The 20,080-nt window shown below is 38.7% G+C and overlaps 1 protein-coding gene across 3 annotated transcripts in view; it reads right to left on the bottom strand.

Annotated features, from left to right (window-relative positions):
• The window catches only part of LOC116878065 (EF-hand calcium-binding domain-containing protein 1-like), a 26,498-nt gene extending 6,418 nt beyond the window's left edge, over positions 1 to 20,080 (bottom strand). The window contains exons 1-4 of one of the 3 annotated variants that reach the window (XM_032875249.1): positions 19,645 to 20,080; positions 9,654 to 9,809; positions 7,190 to 7,294; positions 1,610 to 1,761 (exon numbers count right to left, since the gene is read on the bottom strand). In XM_032875249.1, the coding sequence (XP_032731140.1) occupies positions 1,610 to 1,761; positions 7,190 to 7,294; positions 9,654 to 9,809; positions 19,645 to 19,825 (594 nt within the window). In that variant the 5' untranslated portion in view covers positions 19,826 to 20,080. The remainder of the gene's footprint in view (positions 1 to 1,609; positions 1,762 to 7,189; positions 7,295 to 9,653; positions 9,810 to 19,644) is intronic. The other 2 variants (XM_032875263.1, XM_032875257.1) reach the window with 2 other exon arrangements.

The raw sequence follows: 20,080 nt of genomic DNA, 5'->3' as shown, positions 1-20,080 counted from the left end.
TAGGGCAAAGATTTTCAAGTTTAATTTATAGTAATTTAAGTAGAGCTTGTTCTTCAAAGGACCTCTGACTTGGGAGCCCATTGTGTTTAGGATAAAAGTGAACTTGCTCAGGTAAGGAGCAAGACACTGAGAGCATTAACAGTTCAGGATGGACTAGAATCATGAGAAGATGCTTGCAGACCACTGGGAGGTCTTTCAAGATGGTTGAGATGGCCTTTAGGTAGCTGGAGAGGTGTAGGGAGGAAATGCAGAAGAATGGCTCACCCTGAACCCTTACAATATGAAGGAGTGTACATCAGGAAGACAGACCTGTCTGGAGCATTATTGACAGGGACTATGGTAGACTAAACATGGGGAGACCATGTAGGTATATTATAAATGCCTTTAACCATTTAATTGAATTTGGGTTTGATTTTATGAACTCTCGTTTTTTTTCACTTCTGGGCATGGCTGATTCAGGGTTGCTGAGAGTCTAACTTAGAGAGACATTTGAATAATTATCAGAAAAAACTCACTCCATAATACCCTCCGCCTGGCTATGGGTATTAAGGAGGGCACATGTTGTAATGAGCACTGGGTGTTATACACAACTAAGGAATCATTGACTACTGTATCAAAAACAAATGATGAACTATATGTTGGCTAACGGAACATAGTAAAAAAAAGAAAGGAAAAAATCTCAATCCATGATATTTCCTTTCAAAAAAGAAGGGAGTGCATTTAGTACTGGCAACACACTATCTCTCAAGAAGTCTGCCCTCAGCCTTAGCAGCAGCTCGTGAGAGTATTTCTAATGGAAGAAGATAATGTGGAGCCTGCGTTAGTTGAATGTGAGACTCAGCCACCCCCATCATCTCTTTCCTTCCTGATCAGAAGAATAATGGATGTGAGCTGGATCCAGGGTGCCTTAGAGTCACACATTTTCACCGGTATCCAGGATATGGTCACATAGTAAGAAAGGAGAGAAATTACTATGTCCGTAATAAAGTGGTACTATTTGTTTCATTGAGAGAATTCTGCGCCCCATTTTCTAATGTGACCTTGGGTAAACCCAATTGTACTTCAGTTTTCTCATCTGTAAAATAGAGATCGTAATTTCTACTGCATAGGGTTGTTTTGAGGTTAAAGTGAGTTCATATACTAAAGTTATGTGAGAGATCTGGCATATGGTCAGTATACACCACTAGGGACAACTATTTTAACTATTATGTTATCTTGTTATATATAGTGTTATATATAGAGTGTTTTGATGGATTGGAGGGTGAGGGCTGTGAAGACCGATGAGAGTAGCATCTATTTTACACAAATCGAATCTGCGCACTACCACCGACACATTAATGAAGTTTCACAGATAGTAAAATATTTTAAACTAACATTCATGCTGTGCAGTGATTCATTTAATCACCCAGCCATTCCCTAAGTATTTACTGAGCACCCACTATCAGCCAGGCACTGTTCTAAGCAATGGATAGAGCAGAAAAGAAACAAAAATCTCCTGCCCTCACAAAGGTTACTATCACTATGAAGGAAAATAAATCCTTTCTTTGTCTTTAGCTTTCTCCAACATCTGCTTGATTGGATATAATAAGTTACAGGTTTTTATTCTTACCATTTTCTTCAGTGTTATATCTACCAACTCTTTTATTCCCTCATCAGTCTCTTCTTCAGATGACTGTTGGTGTAGACTGTTCTTCAACATGTCAAATATCTCTTCTCGAGAAATGTAACCATCACCATTCAAATAGTAAACTTCAAAACAGACTGTCCAAAGCACAAGTAGTTTAAAGATTTGGAAAAGAACAGTTAAATATCACTAGTCTTCTCTTCAGTTATTTCAATATATAGTTTTTAAAATATATATTATACAATTTATGCAGTCTACAATTATTGGTCCATATGATAGAGATTTTAAAATAAAGCACCCTTGGGCGCCTGGGTGGCTCAGTGGGTTAAGCCGCTGCCTTCGGCTCGGGTCATGATCTCGGGGTCCTGGGATCGAGTCCCACATTGGGCTCTCTGCTCAGCGGGGAGCCTGCTTTCCCTCCCTCTCTCTCTGCCTGCCTTTCTGCCTACTTGTGATCTCTTTCTGTCAAATAAATAAATAAAATCTTTAAATAAATAAATAAATAAAGCACCCTTTATTATACTTCTTTCCATGTTATTAAATCCCTCTTGGGATGTGGATTTTGAAATTGAGAGTTTAAAAATGTTATGAAACCTGAAACCATGAAATTCCTAAAAGAGAACATAGGAACAAAGCTCCTTGACATGAGTCTTGGTAATGATTTCATGACTATGACACCAAAAGCACAAACAATAAAATAAAAAACAAACAAAGGGGACTACATCAAACTAGAAAGCTTCTGCACAGTAAAACAAAGCATCAAGAAATGAAAAGACAATCTGTGGAATGGGGAAAAAATACTTGCAAAACTGTATCAGATAAGGTGTTAATATCACAAATATATAAAGAATTCCTACAATTCAATAACCAAAAAACAAAACAAAACAAAAAAAAACCAACAACAACCCCAAAGCCAACCTGATTAAAAAGTGGGTAAAGGACTTCAATAGACAGTCTTCCAAAGAAGATCAATGAAACGCTAACAGGTACAAGAAGAGATGCTCAATATCACTAGTCATTAGGGAAATCCCAATTAAAACCACAATGAGATATCACCTCATGCCTGTGAGAACAGCCATCATAAAAAAAAAAGGGTGGGGGAGAGAGCGATAACAACTCCTGTGGGGATGTGGAGAAAAGGGAATCCCAGTTTACTGTTAGTGGGATTATAAACTGGTGCAGCCACTCTGGAACATCATATGGAGGATCCTCAAAAAATTGAAAATAGAACTATTGTATTCTCCAGCAATTCTAGTTCTGGGAATATATCCAAAGGTAATGAAAACACTCACTCAAAAAGATACCGGCACCCCAATGTTCATAGCAGCATTATGTACAATAGCCAAGATTTGGAAACAATCTAAGTTTGTAAGATCGATGAGGGAATCCTGTAATTTTCAACAACACAGAATGGACCTTGAAGGTAGTATGCTAAGTAAAATAATTAAGACAGGGAAAGACAATACTCTACGATCTTCCTTATATGTGGAATCCAAAAAATCAAAACAAAGAAACAAAAAATCTGACAACAAGCTCAGAAAAGGAGATCAGCCTTGTGGTGATCAGAGGTGAGAGGGTTGAGGGAGAGGGAATTAGAGGAAGATGGTACAAACTTCCAGCATAAGTTAAATAAGTACTAGGGAAATAGTGTACATGATGACTAGAGCTAACACTGATGTATGATATAGAGAAAAGTTGTTAAAAGAGTAAATCCTTAGACTTCTCATCATAAGAATTTTTTCCCTTTATTCTTGTCTTCTTATTATGTCTATATGAGAAAACATGTTAGCTGAACCCATTGTGGTAATCATTAACAATATATGTAAATCAAACCAATCTGTATTGCCTTGAATTTATACAGGGATGTATATCAATTATTTCTCAATAAAAGCAGAGAAATAAAAGAATCTGGGGCGGGGGGGAAGTGATTGACAAAGATGCAGCTTCCTTTCATGTGTACCTAGATTGGAGAGGAAACAGTTTGCAGATAGGATATCAGAATGAACTTTGTAAGGAACATTTGATATTAAGTCTTCATAATTAAAAAACAGATCTCCAACTGATAAAGCACAAAGAGTCCAGATTCCTTGGTCGTAGCAGCTCAGGAAATGCTATTTTAAAATGTTGCACAGGGGGGCGCCTGGGTGGCTCAGCGGGGTTAAAGCCTCTGCCTTCAGCTCAGGTCATGATCTCAGGGTCCTAGGATTGAGCTGCATCGGGCTCTCTGCTCAGCAGGGAGCCTGCTTCCCTTGCCCTCTACCTGCCTCTCTGCTTATTTGTGATCTCTGTCTGTCTGTGAAATAAATAAATAAAATTGTATTTTAAAATGTTTCACAGGTAAAACTGTATTATAAAATGTTCCCTAGGTGAAACTGATGTAGCCAGTTGAAACCATTCCTCAGTCCATGCTGGAGAATCAGTACTATAGGTACTTTACAACTAACTATTTTAAAACGCAGCTCACTGAAAATTTACATACCTAAGATTTTGCCATCTGTCTTGGCATTTATGAAGTATATTTAAATACATTACCTTAATTGGTAACTTCTTGTTTCTGGAATACTTTGAAATCGAGCTTAATTTAGGTGCTTAAAACTATTTAAAAACAAAAAACAAGCAAACAAAAAAAACTATTTAAAAACAAATAATACCTTCTATATTCCAAGAGATACAGTCAATTCCAACTTGTAAATATTAATAGTCCTTTTCCTCTTCTCTGTCCCCACTGTTATTTCTAGATAACTTCAACAATCTCCTAAAAGACTCCCCTGCCTCCATCCAATATTTCATTATTTATTATAGTTGATTCACAATTGTCCTCTTAGGGAGTGTTGGGGAGAGGAAACCGATCCTTTTTGCTAAGATTCGACCTTAATGATATATATTCAACTTACCTTATTAGCCCCACATCTCAACATCAATTTTACCACCTGAACTAGCTCAGTTAGACACCCATGCTTTTATTCATACTGTTCCTACTGTCTGGCGTGGTCTTCTTTCTAGTTTCTTTCTGCTCAAGGTTTACAAGAACCAACTGAAAGGATATTTACTCTGTGACAGTGTCTTCTGTTCCACCAAATCCATTAGAAAGGAACTTTCTCATCACTCCCATATAGTATGTTGGAAATACATAGATTTCTAAGTAATCACATTATATTGTGGTTATTAGTTTATATTTGTATTATATGACCCAGAACTGAGCATCTCCGGTAGTAGAATGAGTTCATGGGTCTTAGGTAAAACATGAGTAAACGAAGAATTTCATAGACTTCAAAAAAATGTGATTGCAACTGCAATAAAAGAGATACGTATAAATGTTTTCTAAGTAAACTCAACACTCAACATGGGGCTCAAACTCAACCCAGAAATCAAGAGTTGTATGCTCTACTGACTGAGCCAGCCAGGTGCCCCTGGAGATAAATATTTAAACCTATGGTCATTGAATACATAGATACATGTGTACACATACATGTATGTGTGTGTATCTCCATATTGTGATTTTCTTACATGGAGTATAAAAACTAAGTACAAACTTCATCATATCACTGACAGAACATTTTTTTCAATATATTTGGGTAGTGAGTCTGTCATCCCCTTGGAGCCTGCCATCTCCGCTCTCCAAAAGGATCACTCTTTCCTTGGAGAGTGACTTCCATGACTCCTCCATTCACTCATGCCACAGAGGACCTTCCTCAGGTGCTAAATATACAGTAGAGAAGGAGCTTTTGTAATCTAGTTAAATGTTTCAGCAAGAACAATAGAACCGGGTATAAAATTCCGGAGTATCAGATTAGCTGTGTCTTTCTGTTGAATTTCTTCAATCCCTAGCATACATGCAGGACAACCCTGTAAGAAGTAGTATTTTCAACCAAGTTAACATATCCTGAAATGTAAGTGAAACATTTTTAGGAAAAGGGATTAGAGGAGGAAAATTCTTTGACAGTGTGATACTATTCACTCATGTATAATTGCTTTCAGTGTCACCGCCATTTTCCCTATGTATCACCACAAGAATCTACATCCATGAATGACAACTTAGCTTTTCATTTCTCAGTGAGAGTTTTGTATAAGAAAACTGCAAAAAACCTAAGTGGCAACTATCTTTAAATTTATCCCCATGAAAAATTAGGCTGGAGAAAAGGGGGAATAAAGCCCCACAGGGTCACCTGGCTGACTCAGTGGGGCATGTGACTCTTGGTCTCAGGGTTGTGGGTTCAAGCTCCATGCTGGGTGTAGAGATTACTTAAAATAACGTTTTCAGAAAGAAACCCCACAGAATGTTGTATGTCAACTTCACCTTAACAAAAATAATTAAGAAAAGACCCCCACAAAACAAAGAAACAAAAAATCATAAATGTCAGAGAAAGTTGGTGGTTTTTAAAAATGTTGCTGTGGTTTAAAAAATGTGTATTTAATTAGGGATCTTCTTTTCCACATCCCAAATCCAAATTCAAGTGGAAGAACAAGGGACAAAGATTTGCTTACTGATTCAGAACTCCACAGCCTTTTCTTAAGCAATTTGACACTTCAAGCAATTGTTCCCTTGAAGAGTGCCATTTAAAATTGTTCCTATTTTCTTTCCTGGGATCCTCCCCCAAAACCTGGCCCCAGAGGTATAAAACATAGAAAATATACACACACCATTGGTACACGTGAAGTGAGGTCAGAGCTAGTTATTTTTAGGCAACACTGTGAATGGGGAAATTTTTGTCTTTGGAATTCCTAACATTCCGGTCCTATAGGAAACTCCTGTAATCCTTCTCCCTGTGGGCGTTCTTTGTCCTCAACCTTCTTCCCTCTCTTCACTCATCCACACAAATTCTAACACTAGAGTATTGATGTCTGATGGTTAATGTGCATTTTATCTTGTTGTGTGTCAATCCCTCCCATTTATTTTCTTCGATCAAGAGACAAGGAACGGCCTCACTGTCACTTATGCACTGCCTTATATCAAGACCCATTTCCTGCTGAGCCCACAGGCAGCCACAAAAACATTGACTAACCTTGCTGGCTGATTAGAGTTGGCACACTCTAGTTGAAAAACAAGTTGACTGGGGTGCCTGGGTGACTCAGTGGGTTGGGCCTCTGCCTTCAGCTTGGGTCGTGATCTCAGGGTCCTGGGATCGAGTCCCACGTCAGGCTCTCTGCTCCGCGGGGAGCCTGCTTCCCCTTCTCTCTCTGCCTGCCTCTCTGCCTACTTGTGATCTCCCTCTCTCTGTCAAATAAATAAAAAAATAAAATCTTAAAAAAAAAAAAAAAAGAAAAACAAGTTGACTTGCTGGTCTTGGCCTGGGCCTTAAGCCAAAGAGTGGTCGTGCTCACATTTAGGCATTATAGAGCCAGTGAAGGAAATGTTTGGGGTTCCTGGGACTAGAGACTCTCCCATGAAATAGGCTACCCATTTCATACTTTGATTTTTTTTTTTAAACTGCCATGAGCTATTTTTGAAAGATTGCTACAGAGAACATGGATTTCATATTTTAAAAAAACGTTTAAGCATTCATTAAATACAAAATTGACAATGTATATTATTACTAAGTCAGTAATCACATATAGAAATCTTACACTTAAGCTTTTCTTCAAAAGTCCCTCGAAGAAACACTGATAATCCTTTAACCCACTCTTTCGCATTTATGCAGTTATCATTGTCTTTGTCAAATGCAAAAAATACTGAAAGAAAAACACCGTAGAAGCATATTGTAATTTATAGCTATTTTATAATTCATAAGTATGTATATATGGAAAGGTTTTTAAAACTTTCTTCCAAAATAAAAACAAAAAAACACACTGAGAAACTTTTCTCCCAAATTGAGGGGAAAAAAAGGTTTTGGCACAGTCTTTCTTAAAAGAATCAAAATTATTGGAAATATGTTCCTTCCAGATTTTTATAGAAAGAAAAAAATTAATTCTCCTCCATGATCAATGATGAACTTCACTTGTGATGTTTTGTACAGTTACTATGAGCCAAGAAGAGCAACAGTGGAGCTAATCAAGATGAGGATAATTTTTATTCTAAAAAGAGTGGCAGGGGCACCTGGGTGGCTCAGTTGAGCAGCTGGCTCTTGATTTTGACTGAGGTCATGATTTCAGGGTCCTGGGATCGAGCCCCACATCAGCTTCGTGTTCAGTGGGGAGTCTGCTTGAGTTTCTCTCTTTCCTCTCCCTCCGTACTTTTCCCAGCTCGTGCTCTGTCTCTGTGTGTTTCTCTCTAAAATATATAAATAAATCTGTAAAAAATTAATAAATAAAAAGAGTAGCAAAGGGGAAACCTGGCTAGCTGAGTTGGCTAGCATGTGACTCTTGATCTTGGGGTCATGAATTCAAACCCACACTGAATGTAGAGATTACTTTTTTTTTTTTTAGAACATTTTATTTATTTATTTGACAGAGAGAGAAAGAGATCACAAGTAGTCAGAGAGGCAGAGGGGGAGGAGGAAGGAGGCAGAAAGCAGAAAGCAGAAAGCCTGAGCAGAAAGCCTGATGCAGGGCTTGATCCCAAGACTCTGGGATCATGACCTGAGCTGAAGGCAGAGGCTTAACCCACTGAGCCACCCAGGTGCCCCTAGAGATTACTTTAAAAAATAATAATAATATAAATAAAAATGCATTTAAAAAGAGTGGCAAAATTCTGTTCTAAATATAACAGAATTTATATTTAAATATATAATACCTAAAGATAAATTACTAAAATAACATACTATTTTTAAAATTACTAGAGAAATCTTAGTATGCTATAGAAAGTAAAGTGTTATTGACTCTTTTAGGGGTGATGCTAATTATTTTTATTATGATTATGGTCTCAAGGTACATACCTAGGTCAAACTTACCAAATTGAATATGAAAAATTTGCTAGTGAAACTAGATCACATTAAATACTTTTCAATTTTAAATATAAGATCTTGTCTTTTATTTTTTTCAGTATAATGAGTAATTATCATTTTTTGTACTGATACAGTTTTTTTTTAATATTTTACTTATTTATTTGAGAGAGAGAAAGTGAGACAGAGCATGAGAGGGGAGAGGGTCAGAGGGAGAAGCAGACCTCCTGTAGAGCATGGAGCCCAATGCGGGACTCGATCCCAGGACTCCAGGATCATGACCTGAGCCAAAGGCAGTTGCTTAACCAATTGAACCACCCAGGCACCCCACTGATTCAGTATTTTTTTATTTTAAAGATTTTATTTATTTATTTGACAGAGAGAGACACAGCAAGAGAGGGAACACAGGCAGGGGGAGTGGGAGAGTTAGAAGCTGACCTCCCGCCGAGCAGGGAGCCCTATGCAGGGCTTAATCCGAGGTCCCTGGGGTCATGACCTGAGCTGAAGGCAGATGCTTAATGACTGAGCCACCCAAGCGTCCCCTGATACAGTATTTTTAAGAAGAGAAAAAAGTCATTTAATAGTTTACATGTCTATAGCATATGAATCCAAAGACATCATGAATAAAAAGCCATATGCTTAATTAAAATAAAAAATACCTGTCAGCTTATTTAGTTCATTGCTGGTTATTTCTCAAAGTGGTACAGCTATAAGATAAGAAATTCTGAGTGAGTTTTTATTAAAAAAAAAAAACATCGTATAATCAAATCAACCTTTGTTTTGTCTTACCACAATTAAGTCTTTCTGGTTTGGCATTGAAAAATTCAAGAGGCTCCTGTGTGGCTTAGTCAGCTGAGCACCCAACTCTTGATTTTGGCTCAGGTCACGATCTGGGGATTGTGGGATCAACCCCCAAGCTCCTGGAGGGGCTTTGTGCTCAGTGATGGGTTTCTGCTGAGTGTAGAATCTGCCTGTCCCTTTCCTTTTCTTCTGCCCCTCCCCCCAACATGCATGATCCTGCTAAATAAATAAATAAATCTATCTTTTTTAAAAAATTCAGTCTTTGATGACAACAGAATACATATGTATATAAAAATACATTTGGCATCTATAAATTCGTCATTACAAATATATATTTGCCACAGAGTAATATGTACAGCATATATATTGCCATCACGGCTTGGCCCATTTCAGTTTCTTAAGACTCTTACCCCTGTTCATTAGCATATCATCAGTCATTCCAAATATGTTGTGTAGGATCACTCGAAACGCGTTACGGTCTAGTCCGAAGTTATTAAGTCTTACATTAGCTCTTTCCACCAAGCTGTGAAAAAGTCGTAGGAGACACTCTACTTCACTTTTTTTGACTGCAAAATAAAAATACAAATAAATACAGCTTAGACTTAGTCCTTGAGTACTCCAATCTAATAAAAAATATTTTACTAAGCAGCTCTTTTGTCCCCGTGCTGCTAGATGCTCTAGCGATTAGAAAGTATGACATGACTTGTTACTTGAGAGCTTACCTTTCTGGGAGTCACCCAGAAGTCTCATAAGAGAGTGTGTAAATGAAAAATTATGTAATACTAACACTCACCATTATATATATATGCATAGTATTTATACGGGAAGGAATGTATTGAGGGAAATACAACAGAGAATTCCAGGGAGAGAAAACATGGGTAAAGGAAAGTCGTAGAACTGCTGTCAGGTTTGAACATGCTTTACTGGGAGCACAGCAAGTTGAGAAGTGAAAATACAAGATTGAAGAGGATGGGTTAATGGCAGAGAGCCTTGAAAGCCTAGTCAGAAAATTAACATTTACAGTTGACTTGAACCACATACGTTCAAACTGCGGGTCCACTTAAATGTGACTTAAAAAAATAAACATAGTACGGTACTGTAAAAGTATTTTCTGTTATGACTTTCTTTCTTTCTTTCTTTTTTTTTTTTTTTTTTTTGAGAGAGAGAGATTGGGGAGGGGTTGAGAGAGAGGGAAAGAATCTTAAGTCTCCATGCCCAGAGCCCAATCTCACGACCCTGTGATCACGACCTGAGGTGAAATCAAGAGTTGAAGGCTCAACCAACTGAGCCACCAAGGTGCCCCATTCTCTTATGACTTTCTTAATAACATTTTACTTACTTTATGCATGTAGTATATAATACATAAAATATATGAAATATGTTAATTGACTTTATAAGCAAGGTCAGAAATAGGCTATTGGTAGTTAAGGTTTTGGGGAGTCAAACATGGATTTTCAACTGTATGGGTATTAGTGCTTTTATCCTCCAGGTTGTTCAACCATCAGCTGCATTTTACTGGAGCAATGATTTTTCTCATGGACCATCTTTGGACCATCTATAAGAGAGAATCAACCCCCTCTCCACTGTTTGTTTAATCCAGAGTCCCATGTCTTGCCCCAGAACTACCAAGTCAGGATCGCTAACATCAGGCCCACAAATCAGCTTTTATTTTTTATTTACTTTAAGAGTTTTATTTATTAGGGCTTCTGGGTGGCTCAGTTGTTTATGTGTCTGCCTACAGCTCAGGGGGTCCTGGGATTGAGCCCCACATCAGGCTCCCCGCTCAGTGGGAGTCTGCTTCTCCCTCTCCCCCTGCCACTCTCACTGCTTGTGCTCTCTGTCAAATAAATAAACTCTTTTTAAAAAAAAAAAGTTTTATTTGTTTATTTGAGAGAGAGAGAGAGCAGGGAGGAGGAACAAAGGGAGTGGGAGGAGCAGACTTCCCACTGAGCAGGGGGCCCAACACAGGGCTCCAACCCAGGACCCCAGGATCATGACTTGAGCCAAAGGCAGATGCTTCACCCACTGAGCCACCCACGCTTCCTGGAATTAGCTTTTAAAGAAGAGCTGGGTTGATTCTTCTAGGACCTAAGGGTTGAGAAGTGGTTTAGGAAAATTCATGTAGCAAAATTATATTTAAGGGGAAAACTGGAAGCATAGAAGCCAGGCTTGGAGTGATAGGGCTTTGGTTAGGGAAGTGGAAATAAGGTCAGAGACGGGGAAAGGGCCTGAGAAGTTAGAGAAAATCAGTAGGACTTGGTGACTAGTTTTCAAATAGAAATTTCCAATATTCATATGCCTAGATTTCAGTCTAGACTTAGGAAAAGGGTATTTTTTAAAGAAGTGCGTGGGTATTCTAATGCATTGTCAGGACTTAGAATTAAGGAATTAGACTTAGTGGGTTGGGGGTACAAAAGTGTCTAGATTTCCCTTCATTTCTTACCTAAACAGGGGACTTAGACAAGTCATATAGCTTCTTTATGGTCAGAGTCCTCACCTATAAAACTGGGTATTGTTCTAGATGATCTTTGAGATTCTTTTAGTTCCTGAAAACCCAATTCTATGAATCAAAGATTATTTGAAAGAACCAGAAAAGCTAGGAAGGAAAGCTGGTTATTATTTCTTTTCTCTTCTCCAACCCCTGCCTCCTGCTTTCTTTTTATAGAGAAGGTGGGGAGAAATTTTAGATGCTGTCTGAGATGATTTCATGTCCCCTAACTGAAATCAATGACAACACACAGCACATACACAGTTTATAACATTAGAGTTTCTATGATGGTCAGAGCGATTTGGTTCTTAGGGGAATTGGTTGACAAATCTGGAGAATAAGGAATTACAAAGGTACCTACTAATACTGTTTTATGAACTGAGTTAGATTCTCAAATTCCACAGTGTAACTGAAACATGACATACAGGTCATTTTTCTCCACCCGATAACCATTTATTAAGAACCTCTTGTGAACCAGGCAATGCATACACCATGCTTGCTGCTCACCAAGTTGTTACACTTTGGCTTAGATTAAAAAAAAAAAAAAAAGTGCTGCATGACAAGCACTATGATTGATGGTGTTTGGTAGTGACCCAAAGGAAGGAATAATCAATTGGAGTCGTCAGTAGGAAATTAAAAGTCCCAAGAAGGTGTCATTTGAGCTAAGGTCTGCCAAAGTAAGCATTGGTCAGAGGAGGCAGCTTGGAGGTATGGTCTGAGAACTAGCTGCAAACGGTGTGGTGTAGCTAGATGGCAGACTTCACTTTACAGACAATGAGGAGTTTCTGGAAAATTTTCGCTGGCAAGCTAACAGGAACATATTTGCACTTCAGGGAGAACACGTGGGACGCCTGGGTGGCTCAGTCAATTAGGCGTCTGCCTTCAGCTCAGGTCATGACCCCAGGGTCCTGGGATTGAATCCTGCATTCGGCTCCTTGCTCATCAGGGAGTTTGCTTCTCCCTCTACCTGCTCTGCCTGCCACTCCGCCTGCTTAAGCTCTCTTGCTCTCTAATAAATAAAAATCTTTAAGGGAGAACATTTTGGCAGTAGATTCTTTTTTTTTTTTAAAGATTTTTATTTATTTATTTGACAGAGAGAGATCGCAAGTAGACCGAGAGGCAGGCAGAGAGAGGGAGGGAAGCAGGCTCCCCGCTGGCAGAGAGCCCGATGCGGGACTCGATCCCAGCACCCTGAGATCATGACCTGAGCCGAAGGCAGCGGCTTAACCCACTGAGCCACCCAGGCGCCCCTTGGCAGTAGATTCTTGAAACTACCTGATGAATGGGGAGTTGAGATATGACAAGACACTTCCTAAAGAATTTTAACAGTCCTTCCCATGCCATATGCTCTTCGTACAATGATTTTGATATTCCTCTGAGAGATGGGAGTCTCTCCTTTACTTGAAACTAGGAGGGAGCAGGGGGTGTGTGTGTGTGTGACTGTTTCAACCAGTAGAGCTCGGTGGAAATAAGGCAACGTGACTCTGCAAGGCTAGGTCACAGAAGGAGATGCAGCTGCTCTGAGGATGAAAACTTGAAAACTGCTGCCTCCTCCTCTTCCTTCTTGAATATGAAGTAAAAAGAAGCTCAGGTGTGGATGCACTGTATGGAGTCCAGAGTATGTTAACGATTGCCTGATAGTCCTGCTCGGTTCTGAGGGAGAGAATTATCAACGAGTGGAAATGTTAGCACCAACAATGTGAAAATGGATCCCTGAGGTAAGGGAGGTTTTGAGGCAGGAGCTGCTCTGAGTCAAATACTAACAAGTCATTCAACACAGCTATCAAGGATTTTAGGCCCAGTCTTTAGCAGGTAATAACTTTCTCTGGGTTTTATCCACGTAAGCTCACATTCCATTACATCTTAAAACCTTACTCATGAGGTCAAGGAACCATGGTAAATTATATGTGAAAGATCACATGTGAATGAGGATGGTGAGGTCCTAGAGATTGGCCCATGTTATTTATTTTGGAATAACTTTAGATTCACGTAAGAGAAGCAATGATGATAAAGTTTGCATAAAATCTTTACTCTCTCCCTGTTAACACCTTACAAAACCAGGATACAGTTGTCAAAACAAATATGCTAACATTGGCACATTATTATTAACTAAAGATTTTACCACTTTTCCTACTTAAGCCTTTTTTTGGGGGTTCCAGAATCCAAGCCAGGATATACTTGGTAGTCATGTCTCTTCAAATCTGTTAGTTTTCAGTCTTTCGTAACCTTGGTATTTTATTTTGCACAGTGTTCCTCAGTTTGTGTATGCCTAATGTTTTTCTCACAATTAGACCATGGTTAGGTGTTTTGGTGAAGACTCCCAGAGATAAATTGCTGTTCTTCTCACATGTCAGGGTGATACATATTAAGGTTAACAGCTGATAACTTTGATCACTTGGTTAAGCTAGTCTACAGGATTCTCCACTCTAGTTATTGTTTTCCCTTTCCACAATCTATTCTTTAGAAGCCAACTATTCAAGTAAAATGGAATCCCACTACTTGGGAAGGAGCATTTATACTATTATTTGGAGTTCTCCTGAAAGAAAGATATCTTTTCCCCATTTATTTACTCATTTATGTCACTATGGGGTGGGGGAGGCAGAGAGTCAAATAATACTTATTTGTAATAATTGTTAATCTTCTTACTCAAATTGTTCTACAGTTTTGGCCATTAGGAGTTTGAGTTGGCTCTTGTATGTTTCACATAGCACAACCCACTGGCTTTTTCACCTCTTTGCTTCCTGGTACTACTTGTCCGGCCAATCTCTTATTACCTCTGTGTGAGATAACAGGGAATATATATATTGGTCCCTGCCCCTGGTTCCTGACACATAGCTCCCCAAATTCTTGGGATTTCCTAAATGATGTGAACAGTAGTATCTTTTGTTAAATTTAGTCATTGACCCTGGTTCTCAACACAAAGCTCCTAAATCTCTTAGAACATTGGGGTGAAGGGGTAATAGGAATCTTTTGTTCTAATGAGGTGACAGCTAGTGACTTCTGGATGGGAGCCGGTCACCAGATGGACCAAAGTGTTGATTGAAAGCTTGGAACTTTCAGCCCCATCCCGTTCTCAGAAGTGTTGGCTCTTGAGTTAATTATCTACGAAGCCTATGTGATGAAACCTTCATGAAGACCCCCAAAGTAGTGTTCAGGGAGCTTCTAGGTTGGTGAACATATGAATGTCCTGGCAGAGAGAATGGAAGCACCATGCCCTTTCCCACATACCTTGCCCTATGCATCTCTTCCATCTGGCTCTTCCCGATTATATCCCTTTATAATAAATCAGTAATTTATTAAACTATTTTTCTCAGTTCTGTGAGCTGTTCTAGCAAATTAATTGGACCTCCAATTTATAGCCAGTCAGTCAGAAATGAAGATAAAACAACCTGGACATGTGATGGTCATCTGAAGTGGGAGACAGTCTTGTGGAACTGAACTCAACTTATGGGATCTGATGCCATCTCACAGTTAGTGTCAGGATTAAGAAATCACTGGGATGTCCCAGAAAATTCCTTGCTGGGAAAAAACCACACAGTTGTTGGAGACCAGAAATGTCAGAAGTGTAAACGTGGTATTTGGTAGTAATGTCAGAGTAAAAGAGAAACATACAGGCGCAGTGTAGGGTTTCCTTCTACACTCTGTGCAGCTACTTCTTCAAGGAATCCTGGTTCTTTTTATTGGAGACTGGCATTTAGACACCAAGGCCTAGGCACTGGGTGTGCTGGTTATTATTGGGGTATTAATATTTCTAAGCCCAATACATAATATGGCCTAAACGGAATGTGACAAATTGAAAAATGGGGAGGCTGAATGTTTGCCTCCTTTTAAGACTTTATTGATATTCTCTACCTAAAAAAACAAAAACAAAAACTTAGGAATATTCACAAAGTGATGCGTTCTCAAAGAAACTGTTATCAACATGATCAAATAATGTATTATCTAAGACTTATGTATCTTGATATCCCTTCCCTTAAAAATCACCATTGTCCATGAAAAAATGTAATGTCGATATATTAATAAATATTAGGTTACATTCTTTTTTTTTTTTTTTTTTTAAAGATTTTATTTTATTTATTTGACAGACAGAGATCACAAGCAGGCAGAGAGGCAGGCAGAGAGAGAGGAGGAAGCAGGCTCCCTGCTGAGCAGAGAGCCCGATGCGGGGCTCGATCCCAGGACCTTGAGATCATGACCTGAGCCGAAGGCAGCGGCTTAACCCACTGAGCCACCCAGGCGCCCCTATTAGGTTACATTCTTAAAAAATAATGGGGGGAAGGCAGAATATTTCTAAGCCCTCTCAGCAGACATAGCTGGAAAATACGTATGCATACTAACCTATATATGCATACATATTGGCCCATGTTATGTCTCACAAAGTGAAAGGTAAATATTGGGCTACTGGGTATCTAGGTGGTCCTGGGCTAAGTCCAGAAGAGATGATCAATTGAATTAAAAGATTCATGAACACTCAGGGGCTCTTGAATTCACAAGAGTTTATCATACTAGATTTAACCTATTTCCTCCTCTTGGTAGGAGTGGATCAGAGAAATGCAGTCATGAAGTATTTGGATTTTAGCAAGGCATTTGAGAAAAACCTCTTACTCTTGAATTAATTATCTACTCAGTATCCAGTAGTGCCAAGCACCATAGTAGGTTCTCAAATGTTTGCTAAAATAAATGATAACCCCTTATAAACAGGAGAGGTAAAGGAATATACTGGATGAGTCAGGATCCAAAGTAGCTTCTTGATGGCAAGATAATCACTTGAATCAAATGACATGAAATTATTGGAAAGTTTTAAAATTCTTCAGTTACCTTTAAAAAAATTTTTAAATCTATGTAAGTGTGAAAATTGTGGCTAAACAACACTGTGAAAAAGACTGGGTCAACTCCTAACTATCAGTCAAATTGAGATTGTTATTAGGGTGATAGAACTGAAGTTTCATGAAACTTAAGATATATGTTGGCTAATTGAATTTTAAATTAAAAAAAAATATTCTAAGGGAAGACAGCCACCATGTAGTTAGCAATATTATTTACGATTCTAAAGAAGGAAGAAAAAAGTACAATTTTCTGGGTTTAAAGCACAAAATAAGGCAGTAGGTAGTGGAAACCCCTGCATTAGTTGTTTCTAAATGACAGCTTTGAAGGCTTAGGGGAAAAAATTAATCGTCAATGTGAGAAATAATAAGAAGACAATAAATCAGCTAGGTTTCAAATTCCACAGAGACCAAAAAAAGATTTAATACACATACACACACATACATGCACACACACAAAGCCAGATTGCCAAGGATGTGTGAATATGCAACTTAATGTGTAAATTTAGAATTAAAAAAATAAAAAACTGACCTCATAAATAAAAAAAAGGAACTGAAGTTTCACTTGGAAAAGATAATTTTGATCATGAATTCTTAAGCTTACGTGTGTCTAATACACGGAGTGAATGATCTGGATGCTTGGCCCCCACTTACAGATTTTTAAATGTACCTAGGGTGGTATCCAGGAATCTGCATTTTCCATATGAATCTTTAGGTAATTCTGATGGTGGAGATACTCCTACCATACTATGAGGAAGAGGTACCTAGACAAGATAAACTACAGAATTTGTGGGCCCAAGGCAAAACTCAAAACATTAAGTCAGTGTTAGCAGAGCATTAAACTAAGCATGGGGCCCTGTGACAATGCACAGGTTGCATACCCATGAAGCCATTTATTACGTCCTGAGGTAATGATCTGCCATCCCCACTAGATTAAAGGTTTAAAAAATCCTACTTAATTTTAATTTACATTTAAATAGTCACACATATACTTTAAAAAAAATGAGGCACCTGGCTGGCTTGGTTGCTAAAGCATGCAACGACACTTCATCTCAGCATCGTGAGTTCAAGTCGCATCTTGGGCGTAGAGATTACTTAAAATATTTTTTTAGATAATAGCCACCCATAGCTAATGGTTACTGTACTGGACAATGCAGCTGTAGCTCTTGAATGTTTTATTCCAGCCAGTTGCTCCAAGACAGTCCTTTCTTGAAAGGAGGCCAAGATGGCACTAGTTATTAGCCCTCCCCACACCTACCTATTAAGAACTACATTCCAGGGGCACCTGGCTTTCAGTTGGGAGAGCAGGCGACTCTTGATCTTGGGGTTGTGAACTGGAGCCCCATGTTGGGTGTAGAGATTACTTAAAAATAAAACCTTAAGACAACTGCAACAAAACTAAATTCCAGTCCTGAGAGGACCCAAGAAGTGAGCCAAATTCAACTTTCATTCTGCAGTTACTATGGGACAGTACTATACAGAATGACCATAGGAGTCTAGAATGCTTATCAGTAGCATTAATTTGAGAAAAATTGGGAGCAGGTTCTGGCATCAGACTTACCTGAGTTCTGTTTTTGCCTCCACTAGAAAAGTCCACTTTAATTTCAGACAATCTAAGACTTGGGATTCCTCATCTGAAAACATGGAAAATGTCACCTACCTCATTGGGTTTGAGAATTGAAGATGAACATAAACCGTTCAGCACAGCATCTTCCCAATGAAGAGCTCAATAAACATGAGTTAAGTAATCAGAGTGTGAAATAGTAATCTGGTTACACTGCTGAATAGCTACAGCCCGAGCTTTTTTTTTTTTTTTTTAAGATTTTATTTATTTATTTGACAGACAGAGGTCACAAGTAGGCAGAGAGGCAGGCAGAGAGAGAGAGGAGGAAGCAGGCTCCCTGCTGAGCACAGAGCTGGATGCGGAGCTCGATCCCAGGACCCTGGGATCATGACCCGAGCCGAAGGCAGAGGCTTTAACCCACTGAGCCACCCAGGCACCCCTACAGCTTGACTTTTGATCATAACTTAGCATCAACACTTTGGAAAGGAATGCCACTCCTTCCTCTTTTCACATAACTGTTAAGTATCCTCTTTGTAGGAGACTATATGGAATATAGGTCTGGTCTAGTATTACATATTCATAACCTACCAACTTTCAGAGTTGCTTTCAAGTAAAAAATTAGGTATTGAACACACATTTGAGTAGCGGATATTAATGAAAATAGTTTCTTTAGGGTGGGGAGAGATTAGATTTTTAAAGTCTGCAAAATCGCCTTTTGAATGTTATGAAACTCAGGTTGTTCAGAAAACAGCAAACAGAAGATATGATATTCAACATTGGTTTAATCTGCCAGATGGATTTCAAGGGCTGTCTGACAGCAGGATTGGAAAAACAGGCCCTAGAAGTGCCTGAGGAACTCAAGTCATTTACAACATACCTGGCGTAAGAGAAAACTGAATTAAGTCTACAAGGAGATCTTAAGGTGGTGCCTGTCCCACTGAGGCCATTCTCAGAATTCTGAGTCAGGACAGTTTGTTGTCATGCCCGAGAGACAAAATACAGACGATTACTTTCTAAGGTCTGTCAGGGCAATCAGGGCAAGGAATCCCCCCAAATCTGTTACATTAATTTTAATAACACTTGCCATGTACTATATTTCTTCAGCATCTAAAATATCTTCTGTAGCTCTGTCAATCCAATACTTCTACAGGTTTTGTGCCAGAAAACTTAGGGAAAACCTTCAGAGTAAACCTTTAGTCTGAAATCTCTTATCAAATTTCAGACTGTAACAGAATCAGTACATGGTTGGCAGATAGTCCTTTCACACGTACGCTGTCATTTAAGGTCTCAAATTAACTTTTCCACATACACATTTTAGGATTAAAATATTAAATATTTTCAGTTTAAGTGCAGGGATCTTGTAAGTTCACTTATGATCTATTTTTTAAATGGCCAAAATATTGAAATTAGAGAAACTCTATTTTGAAGGTTACAAAGAACTTGTTGATGTCAAATAGGTTGATCAATGTTTCTATTTGATGGAATAAAGATGTTCAGAGAGTGTTGGGTGTCTGGTCAGTACTTACAGTTCTTGACAGTAGTACTGATGGATTCCACCAGCTTCTTCAGATTCTTCTGGTCCATGCCAAGTGTGGCTTCAACACACTGCACAATTCTCAGATACCCTAGTTCCAAGCCAGGCCTACGCGTCCTGGATTGCCACTGGTTCCACAGTTCACTACTCTCTGCCCAACAGAATGTGACCATGGTAACATTCCAGCAACCAAACACAGAAGGTTCTCAAGTGATTGGAAAATATGCAACAATGGTTGTTACCACTCAATACAAATGCAGGAATGTTATTAATGTTATTGTGATCTGAAATATATAGCAATTCAAACATTTATTTTTTCTTAGGGCTAAATACCACTTAGAGTGGTACTTGATATTACTGTCATTTATTTTTCCTCAGCACAAACTGTACAGTTGAAAGTGTTTCAACTGAGAAATAAGATGATAAAA

This window comes from Lontra canadensis, unplaced genomic scaffold (genome assembly GCF_010015895.1).
Source record: "Lontra canadensis isolate GAN:19392208 unplaced genomic scaffold, GSC_riverotter_1.0 scaffold2, whole genome shotgun sequence".
In the NCBI taxonomy this organism is placed as follows: Eukaryota; Metazoa; Chordata; class Mammalia; order Carnivora; family Mustelidae; genus Lontra; species Lontra canadensis.
The sequence above is the reverse complement of the archived record's forward strand: the minus strand, read 5'-3'. Positions and strand labels throughout refer to the sequence as shown.